This window comes from Labrus bergylta, chromosome 24 (assembly GCF_963930695.1).
Source record: "Labrus bergylta chromosome 24, fLabBer1.1, whole genome shotgun sequence".
Classification (NCBI taxonomy): Eukaryota; Metazoa; Chordata; class Actinopteri; order Labriformes; family Labridae; genus Labrus; species Labrus bergylta.
The window spans coordinates 571,097-580,814 of NC_089218.1; the positions used below are offsets into that span (position 1 = coordinate 571,097).

The 9,718-nt window shown below is 46.0% G+C and overlaps 1 protein-coding gene across 1 annotated transcript in view; it reads right to left on the reverse strand.

The window, feature by feature from the left end:
- Positions 1–820: 820 nt before the first annotated feature.
- Positions 821–9,718, reverse strand: part of LOC110004138 (kalirin) — a 39,336-nt gene continuing 30,438 nt past the window's right edge. The window contains 16 exon segments of the mRNA XM_065951865.1: positions 821–3,311; positions 3,385–3,527; positions 3,607–3,778; positions 4,209–4,394; positions 5,313–5,390; positions 6,176–6,226; positions 6,316–6,408; positions 6,579–6,665; positions 6,775–6,844; positions 7,590–7,693; positions 7,781–7,847; positions 7,930–8,000; positions 8,153–8,266; positions 8,363–8,491; positions 8,571–8,674; positions 8,767–8,823. Of these exon segments, the coding sequence (XP_065807937.1) occupies positions 3,126–3,311; positions 3,385–3,527; positions 3,607–3,778; positions 4,209–4,394; positions 5,313–5,390; positions 6,176–6,226; positions 6,316–6,408; positions 6,579–6,665; positions 6,775–6,844; positions 7,590–7,693; positions 7,781–7,847; positions 7,930–8,000; positions 8,153–8,266; positions 8,363–8,491; positions 8,571–8,674; positions 8,767–8,823 (1,712 nt within the window). The 3' untranslated portion in view covers positions 821–3,125.

Here is a 9,718-nt window from a genome sequence, read left to right on the forward strand (position 1 = left end):
ACATGCCAAAGTGCACTACTTCCCACCGTAAATCTTTTATAGTGCATTGCTTTCTGAGCTACTCCCTTCATAGTGCACTACCTCTAACATTACACCCTCCATAGTGTGCTATTTTACACCTTACACCCTGCAAAGGGCACTACCCGCCTTCTTAAACCCTCTGTAGTGCACTATGTCTGACTTTAAATAGTGTTCCATTTTACTCTTTACTCTTCCTTTGTGTAATATGTTGCACCCTATACCCTTTATAGTGCACTACCTTCCATCCTAAGCCATAAATAGTGCTCTTAATTCCTCCTTAAACTCTTCATAATGCATCCATGCCTCCTTCGGTTTAGGGCACTATCCCCATCGTGCTCCTTTTGTAGCGCACAACAATCCATCCTGAAGATGTCAAATGTTGGAGACTCTGAAACTTCTCGATACCACATGTTTCAAACGATACGATCTCTATTTTAACGATCGATGGAATCAAAAAGTAACAACGCTTAAAAAAACCCATCTTTGTAATTGGACAGGTGTTGAGAAGAGGAAAGGATCCACCTGAATGAACACGGACTCCTGCACACTGTGGCTGCCCTCGCTGTGTGCAGGAGTCTGCCTGCCTTGTTGGTGGTTGAAAACAAGAAACGACTCGGCGTTCTTCTCTCGTCATGATGCCGCGGTATCAAACGGGTATCGACGTTGTTTGATTTCTACTCGATTTCTACTCGTATCAAAGTTTAGACTTCTGTTGTCACGACGACCCTCTCCTGGTGCACTCCGAGTTTACACGTTGTGACATTAATAATGTTTTTTTTTTTAAATATTGGACCCCATAGACGTTACTTTCTTTATTTTTCTACTCTCTTTAAGCATTCCCAAACACAACATTGACGTGTTGACGACAACATAATTTTCCATTCCTGCACAGGGGAACAAGGTAGCATCCTCTTTAAAAAAACAGTTTCTCACACCTGACGGATGCCGTGTTCATGTTCTGTGGACTTACAGGCTGCACAGTTTGTTGTTGTATGAGAGTGGAAACTACTGTGCAGAGACAGTAAAGCACGTTTTCTTTAAGTTTGAATTGAAGGTCGACGATGAGGAGTTAAATGTTGCTCCAGGTTGGAGTATTTGTACGCTAACACTTTTCATTTTTGAGATTTTGAAAGTTGCAGTCACTCCTACATGACATGAAAGCGGCATCAACCTTTGCGCAGTCTCTCCCTGCACCCTTCATAGGGCCCTAAACGTTAACCCCTCTGCAGTGCACTGACAGGCTGCGTAGCTCCTTAAGGACCGGGGTGTTGTCTGAGAATGGCACCAGAGAGAGAGAGAGAGACAGAGAGAGAGAGAGAGAGAGAGAGAGAGAGAGACAGAGAGAGACAGAGAGAGAGAGAGAGAGAGAGAGAGAGAGAGAGACAGACAGAGAGAGAGAGACAGGTAGAGAGTTCAGGTGTGGTAGAAACAGACGGTCACAGTAGGTGGAGGTGCTGCTGTCGACCTGTCAGACAGACAGACGGGTGGACAGAGAGACAGACAGCTTCAGTGTCCGGACTTGTTGGAGTAGCAGTTGTTGGTCTGGTCTATTTACAGAAACAGGAAAAATGCATATTCTGAATATCCAAACTAACCAGAGCTGCACGAAAGGGGGGCGCCGCCGCCATGATGGGGCCGCCGTCAGTTGCTATGGTAACAGTGGTTGTGATGGAGAAGGGGGGAAAGGGGGGCGGCGGCAGCTCTGGTTCGCTAAAAAGACAAAAAATTCAGGGTGTCACCGCAAACACGAGTCGTCATGGCAACGCTACACCGGGACACCACCTAACTGTCCGTGGAAAAAACACACACACACACACACACACACACACACACACACACACACACACAGGTAGGACGGCATCACTAACACACACACTCACTCACACACACATACAAGCGCTCTCTCTCTGACGCACACACACACACACACACACACACACACACACACACACACACGCTCTCTCTCTGACGCACACACACACACACACACACACACACACACACACACACACGCTCTCTCTCTGACGCACACACAAACAAACGTTAACATGACAAACAGTTTCTCTCTTTTTTTCTATTGAGGTGAAAAACAGATTCTATTACTCTTAATTATCATATTCATCATAATTCATCTTCATCAGTGTGTGTGTGTGTGTGTGTGTGTGTGTGTGTGTGTGTGTGTGTGTGTGTGTCCTCAGTCTCTTTATACACACTATTAACAGGATGACACGCAGAGTTCTGATTGGCTGACGGGTCCTTGCACCTCTTCTCTTCCAGGAGGTTTTTTTTTTTTTTATCGTGTCTCTTGTTGCGTCCTGGAGTTTCAGCCCGTTGATGATGGTCGTGATGATGACGATGATGTGGTGATGTAATCTCGCTCCCGCTGACTCACAGGAAACAGTTTGTGATGTCATCAGAGTGTGATCGGTTTGCTCGGGGCAGTAAACTGTAGGCCGACCTCAGGGCGCCGTCTGCTAGGACGAGGCGAGGGCGGAGGAGTGTTTTGGCTGAATGTTGAAGCACCTGGAGGGAGGAGACTAACAGTACCTGCTGTGTGTGTGTGTGTGTGTGTGTGTGTGTGTGTGTGTGTGTGTGTGTGTGTGTGTGTGTGTGTGTGTGTGTGTGTGTGTGTGTGTGTGTGTGTGTGTGTGTGTGTGTGTGTGTGTGTGTGTGTGTGTGTGTGTGTGTGTGTGTGTGTGTGTGATTAGTAAACAGGGCCTGAAGACTGTCAGGAAACAGTTATGAGCCCTAAATTAGCCAATCAACTTTTCCCTCTCGTACTTCTGATCTTTTGACCTTTTGAAATCCAGCAGTTATTTCTACCGCCGTCGTTTCATTGGACGGTTTGTCCTGATGGCGGCACTACAGGAAATATCGTGATGTCATCAAACTTGTGAGAATCCGATGAGTACCTTTTAAAGTCGTGTCCGTTAGCTTTTGGATGAGTTTCCATCGCCATCTGAAGGCTCCAACTTTTACATGAACACATTTCCCAGCATGCCTTTTGGCCCTGTTGGCGTGGCGTTTTAGAGTCATTGTGTGTAGTGGTCGTAAACCAGACTCTGACCCTGCTGCCAGTGTGTGTAGTTGTGTGTTTGTGTGTGTCAGTGTATGTTGAGCACGCTGCGTGACACCCAGCCCTCGGCGGCCGGCGAGTCGCTGTTCGCCGGTCGGTACACGAGACTCTGACCCTGCTGGTTGGACGCCAGGATCTGAACCTTCTCTCCTCGAAACACCGAAATCTCGTCCTCCCGCACCGCGACGAAGTCCTGCAGCACCAGCACGAGCTCCTGAGGAGACGAAGAAGATCAGAGACGCAAACCAGAAAACAACCTGACCTCACAAAACAACGGATCTTCAAACCTCTTCCTGCTCGCTGTCGTGCTGAGGCTGAGTGGCGTGACCATTTGGCGTGGGAGGAGCTGACGGCGGTCGCCCTGACGACAGAGGGCGGGTCACTGTGATCCCGCCCTCTTTCCTCTGGTACTCGATGGGAGACTGAAGAGCTGCAGACACAGAGGGAGTTTAAGATGACGACCATGTGCAGGTTGTGTTTCAGTCTCTGAAGGTGTTGAAGTTTCTCACCTGACAGGAAGTTGTTCTGGGCTTCCAGCAGCGTGGCGATGGTCTCCGTCCAGGTCATCTTGATGCTGGTGGAGGACGCCTGCAGCGTGAAGCGCTCGGCCGAGCCGCGAGACCACAACACGAACTTACAGGGGTCCCCGTCTACACTGTCCTGCATCGCCAGGTAACTCACCTGATCCCACACACACATACATTAACACCATTATAAACCAGTCTGATCCCTGTCTCTAAACCAGTTTGGACCAGTCTAACTCTGATCTCTGTCTCTAAACCAGTTTGGACCAGTCTAACCTTGATCCCTGTCTCTAAACCAGTTTGGACCAGTCTAACTCTGATCCCTGTCTCTAAACCAGTTTGGACCAGTCTAACTCTGATCTCTGTCTCTAAACCAGTTTGGACCAGTCTAACTCTGATCTCTGTCTCAAACCAGTTTGGACCAGTCTAACTCTGATCCCTGTCTCTAAACCAGTTTGGACCAGTCTAACCTTGATCTCTGTCTCTAAACCAGTTTGGACCAGTCTAACTCTGATCCTTGTCTCTAAACCAGTTTGGACCAGTCTAACCTTGATCTCTGTCTCTAAACCAGTTTGGACCAGTCTAACCTTAATGCTGTTCTTGAACTGGTATCCCGGGTTGTTGGATCCTTTGCGCAGCAGCTCGCTGAAGATGACGATCTGCTCGAACAGGAAGACTCGTCGCTCTTTGCTCCGGGACAGAACGCCGCCGTCCTGCTCCCAAACGCAGAACGTCTCCTGCTGCAGCAGCTTCCCCTGAGACGTCAACTTCCCCTGAAGCAGCCAGAGAACGACACACAGGTGAGACCCTCTGAGGTCGTGACCTCACACAGGTGAGACCCTCTGAGGTCGTGACCTCTGACTACATGTGAGTTCATTAGAACATTTAAAAATGCAGCAGCGAGGCTTTAAAACACATTTGATGTGAAGCTCTGAGGTCTTTAACTCTTCGACTTCCACACTAAGAAATCCATTTTCAAAAGTTGTGTTCCTGCCTCTTCATTAAGAACATTTCAGACTATATTTTTCAGATTACCCAATCAGGAAGCAGATCTGCAGGTGTTCAGGGTTACTTTGGGCATGAATGGATTTCTTTCATTTCTGCATCAAAATGTTTAGTTTTTTCAAATATAAACATCACAGAGAGAAGAACTTATTAAAATAACCCAGAATAATTGATTTAACAAACTGAATGAGTAGTAATGTTTAGAAAACATGAACAAAATAAGAAATGAGTGACTTGAGCCAGGCCGTTTGTGTAGACTCAACCGAGCGGTCGACCATGTTTTGTGAGGAGTCGTAGATATATATTTTATTGTCAAATGTTTTTCCTTCAACTAAAATATGATTGTTAGAGGGTTTATAAATGATGTGTGAAAACATAGATTTTACCAGAACATTTGCTCTTATTCTGTGAGATTTCTGAGGAGCTGAATCACTCCCAGTATTTTCCACAGTTTTAAGACGATGATAATTATGTACAGCAGCGCCACCCATTGGACATAATCTGTGTTACATACACTATTCAATGAGGTGAACGAGGATAAACAGACAAAGATAGGTTTTCAGAGTTTGAAATACAGCAATATGGCGGCGGAAAAAAGGTCAACGGCGTGGTTACAATGCAAGTCAAAGGGTTAATGAGCAGCAGTATACAGGTGTGGCCTCAGACAGGTAAACGTGCAGGTGTACCTCATATCCCTGCAGGCGCCCCAGGTTCATCATGTCGTTGCAGCGCTTCGGCACCAAAGACATCAGGTCGACTGCTTTCTGTACACAAAACAAGAATGTGATGAATAAATACAGATAAAATACAAACGCAGTCAAACATTTAAACATGATGTACAACAATATGTAAGATGAAATAAAGCTTAAAGGCTTTATATGTGATGTTTTGATCCAGCAGATGTCGCCCTTGAGCACCAGCATGAAACCAAAACAACTCACGCTGCATTGTTGTGTTAGCATGCTAATGCTAGCGATCTTTATTATGCTGGTATCTTCACACTGCATGTAAATTTACCTGAAATGAGCGTGATCTAGAAACACAGTTAAGCAGTGAGTACAGTATGTTATTCTTCTTTTCTCTAGTCCCTCAATTAAACAACTTTTATACACGAGGGGAGGAGTCAGCCGGCTGTCCGGGCGATGTAAACAAAGTGAAGATAGGACTCTGAAAACTCTGAAAACATCACAGACAGTGGGACTCGGGTGTTACACCCATTGTAGACAGTCATGACTCACAGAGTTATTTTCAGAGGATAGACTTGATTTATACATTTAAGTGTGTGAAGTTTAGTGAAGTCCCTCTCTGCTACCCCCCTGAGGCAGCATGAGGAACACCACCCTGTAAGAACTCAACAGCACCATGAAACTACTTTTTATTTATAACAGATTGTTTCAAACGAGAGACGATCTAAAGGAGGAAGACGCCATGATTGCCCGGTTGACTCTCAGTTCCTCTGTTTCTTCAGGGTCAGGTTTCAGATCGATGTTTGAGATATGTGAAGGTCATGAGGCTGCAGTTGACCGCAGCTCGTCACAGAGAGACTCACCTCGATCTCCTCACAGTCCAGTCCTGCTTTAGACGTGTACTTGAGGAAATCCTGAGATGAACAGGAGAGAAGGGGAAGATGTTAAACCGGACAGAAATGATTTACAGGAAGAGAAATGAAAAGTCTAAATAAATAGAGACCTTGAGCAGCAGCTGGTACTTTGTGATTCTCTGGATGGGTTTGATCAGGTAATCACTGATCGACATCCTGCAGCTGATCTCATGCTGGATCTCCTGCAGACAGACAGGTAGAGAGACAGACAGGCAGACAGACAGACGGTCAGTTTGTTTTGTTGCATTTGTTGGGGACTATTTTCTGTGGCGGATGAATCCACGTTTTGTATCTTTGTATCTGAAACAGGTTGAGACTTGGTGTGGTGATGTAACAGGAAGTGATGCGTTACCTCGAAGAAGGTCTCGTACTCGATGACGATGAACTCTGACCTCGGCTTGTTCTGACAGTAAACAATGTACATGTGGAGACGACGCTCCTGCAGCACACACACACACACACACACACACACACACACACACACACACACATTAGTCTCAGGCTGGTTAATCGATAACTGCTTATTAATGAATATGAGAGAAACTCACATGTCGGATGAAAAGGTCAGCCAGCAGGTCGTGATTCTGAACACAACGATCCAACTCCACCAGGAAGAAACTGAAGAAAACACACACACACACACACACATACACACACACACACACACACCTTTAGTCTGACAGAAAGAAGTGTGTTTGTAGACAGTCTGTCTACAAACCCCCCAATCATGAGAAAAGTCCATCCTCTCCGTCTTCTGCCTGCTCCACTTTTCAGAAAATGTGTGCTCAAACAGGCTGTTTGGAGATTTTCCCTTCATGACATCACAAAGGGCAGTAGCCCCTCCCCCAGGTGGGCGACACTCCCACAGCTAGGTGTTTGTTCTGCCCTCTGAGTCTGCCTTCTCAGCGTAAACAATAGGACATGGAGCGAGAAAGACCAAGTACACCCAAGCCCTTCCAGAGAGGGGGCGTGGTCAGACACAGCTCATTTACATATTTAAAGGTACAGACACAGAAACAGCCTGTTCTGAGCAGGGCTGAAATAGAGGGGTTTATAGACATGATCAAATACAGGATCAGAGTGGATTTAGAACAAGAAACTTCACACACATGTTTTGAGGAGCTCTGAGACTTATTTACACTGAAGAAGAGGAGGAGAATATGTCACCTTTAAAATGTGTGTGTGTTATTTTTAATGAGTTAGTGGTCATTAATGTGTGTGTGTGTGTGTGTGTGTGTGTGTGTGTGTGTGTGTGTGTGTGTGTGTGTGTGTGTGTGTGTGTGTGTGTGTGTGTGTGTGTGTGTGTGTGTGTGTGTGTGTGTGTGTGTGTGTGTGTGTGTGTGTGTGTGTGTGTGTGACTCACTCTCTGTGCCAGTCGTAGATCTGCTGGATGTTGCCGAAGACGATTTTGTCTTTCCCCCTCATGTCCTCGGGGATCCCTCTGACCTCCAGCCTGGACATGAAGCCCTGACAGACACACAGAGCGTCCATATTTATATAACATAGATCCACTGAATCTCATTTAACATGATTCAGCAGCTTCTCTCTACTCACCTCCACAATCACAGCCAGGTCCTTCACGTAGTCCTTCTCTGATTGGACCATCTCGTTAACAACAAACCTTTAAAAACAGAACACAAGTTTTATTTTTCATGTCGACACATTCATTATTGTTTTTAGTTTTTTTTAGTTTGTGATCTTACATGCGTCCTCTTAGAGCTTTATTTCTCTGCTCGGTGTCCGACTCGTTGGAGCCCTGATCTGAATCCAGAGCCTAGAGAGAGAGAGAGAGAGAGAGAGAGAGAGAGAGAGAGAGAGAGAGAGAGAATGTGAGCTGAGAAGTAGGGACATTTCATCATAGACTTCTATGGAATCCGACGAATTCCAGCGATCTCCACCTGGACACGCCCCTTCCTCTTTGCTTACCTCGGGGTTGTTTGGGTCTTTGATGATCTGCATGGGAGGTGGTAGAGGGGTGTGGCTTTCTTCCTCTGGCTCCTCCTCTCCTCCACTTTGCGCCCCCTCCTCCTTCTTCGCCTTCTGCAGAAAGAAACAGAAACTTCCACTTTACCGCTCGTCTCTTTGTCCTCTGTGTGTGTGTGTGTGTGTTTCTCTGTGTGTGTATTTTGAGTGTACCGTCTGTGCGTTGCCAGTAAGGGGTGTGATCTCCGGCCTGTTGTCCCGCCTCCTCGTTCTGATTGGCGGTTTCTTTTGTCCGTCAGCCTTTCCTTGACTCAGCCTCCGGACAGGACTGGTTAACCATCGCTGAAACAAACACACAATCATCATCAAAAGTAACTGATTACATATGTTCTGTCACACAAACAGGATGACCAGGCGTTACCTTCAAGGTGTTTCCTGTTCCGGAGACGGTGCGCTTCGGCCCCGGAGAGCCCACGGCGCCCCCTGGAGCGGCGCCCACTCCATAGACTGTGGGCGAGGTTGCATCTGACAGAAAGAAACATTAAGGTGTCGTCAGCGTAAAGACGACTTCTCAGTGCGTCAGCATGGTGAGTGAACTCAGAGATCTATCGTCTTACTTTGTGTTGATGACTGAACATTGAGCGCTGAGCCTTCAGAGCCGTACAGACCGGAATCTACAGACACAAAATAATCAAGTTAACAACGGTTACTTCAAAAACTAGTTTAATTTAATCTTAACTTACTCGAAGAACACATTTAAGCTACTTATTTTTATGTTAACCTTTAATTAAAGCACATTTATTAAAATAACATTCATGCAGAAGCCGGTTAAACACTGAAGCTTCAGTGTCCGCTACATGGTTACAACTGGTGTTTTGGACACCCCTCAGTTTGTCAGATATGAGAGCAGTTATCAGGTCAACAGGTGTTGCAGCGATGGAAGCGGTCAAGAGAAGTGGTTCAGATAGAAGTGATTGTACCCGACCTAAAAAGCCTCTGCATGTTTCTAATAAGCTCCACGAGCAGAAACGTGCTCAAACTAGGATCAATATTGGAGATGCTTTTGAAAAATGGAGAGAGGTTAGAACACAGAAAGGTTTACAGACCCATGCAGAGCTGGATAAACACTGAAGCTTCAGAGTCCACCACATGGTGACCTGAGTGAGCATCCACTCTAGAGAGGAGGGGGGGGGGGAGACAGCTCTCTATGAGCTACTGATTGGATCTTTAATAAACCAAAAAAACTTAGAGATTAGCTGAAAAAGATCAGAGATTTAAATTAAGTTATTCAAGAAGAAAACTGAAAAACAATAAAACACGATTTAGAGTCGGCTGCAAGAGAACTTGTGACGCGCTTTGAATGCGCGCAAAGAAGCTTTGAGAGAGTGAGACAGGTGAAAGAGAGATAGACAGTTCTTCCTCTCAATAAAGAAGGACCTCCTGCAGACACACACACACACACACACACACACACACACATAATGATCTGTGTGTTGGGAGTGGTGTGATTGCAGGTTGTGTTGTTGTGAAGAAAACCTGCACGTCCTGTTCAACAAACACATCAGATAC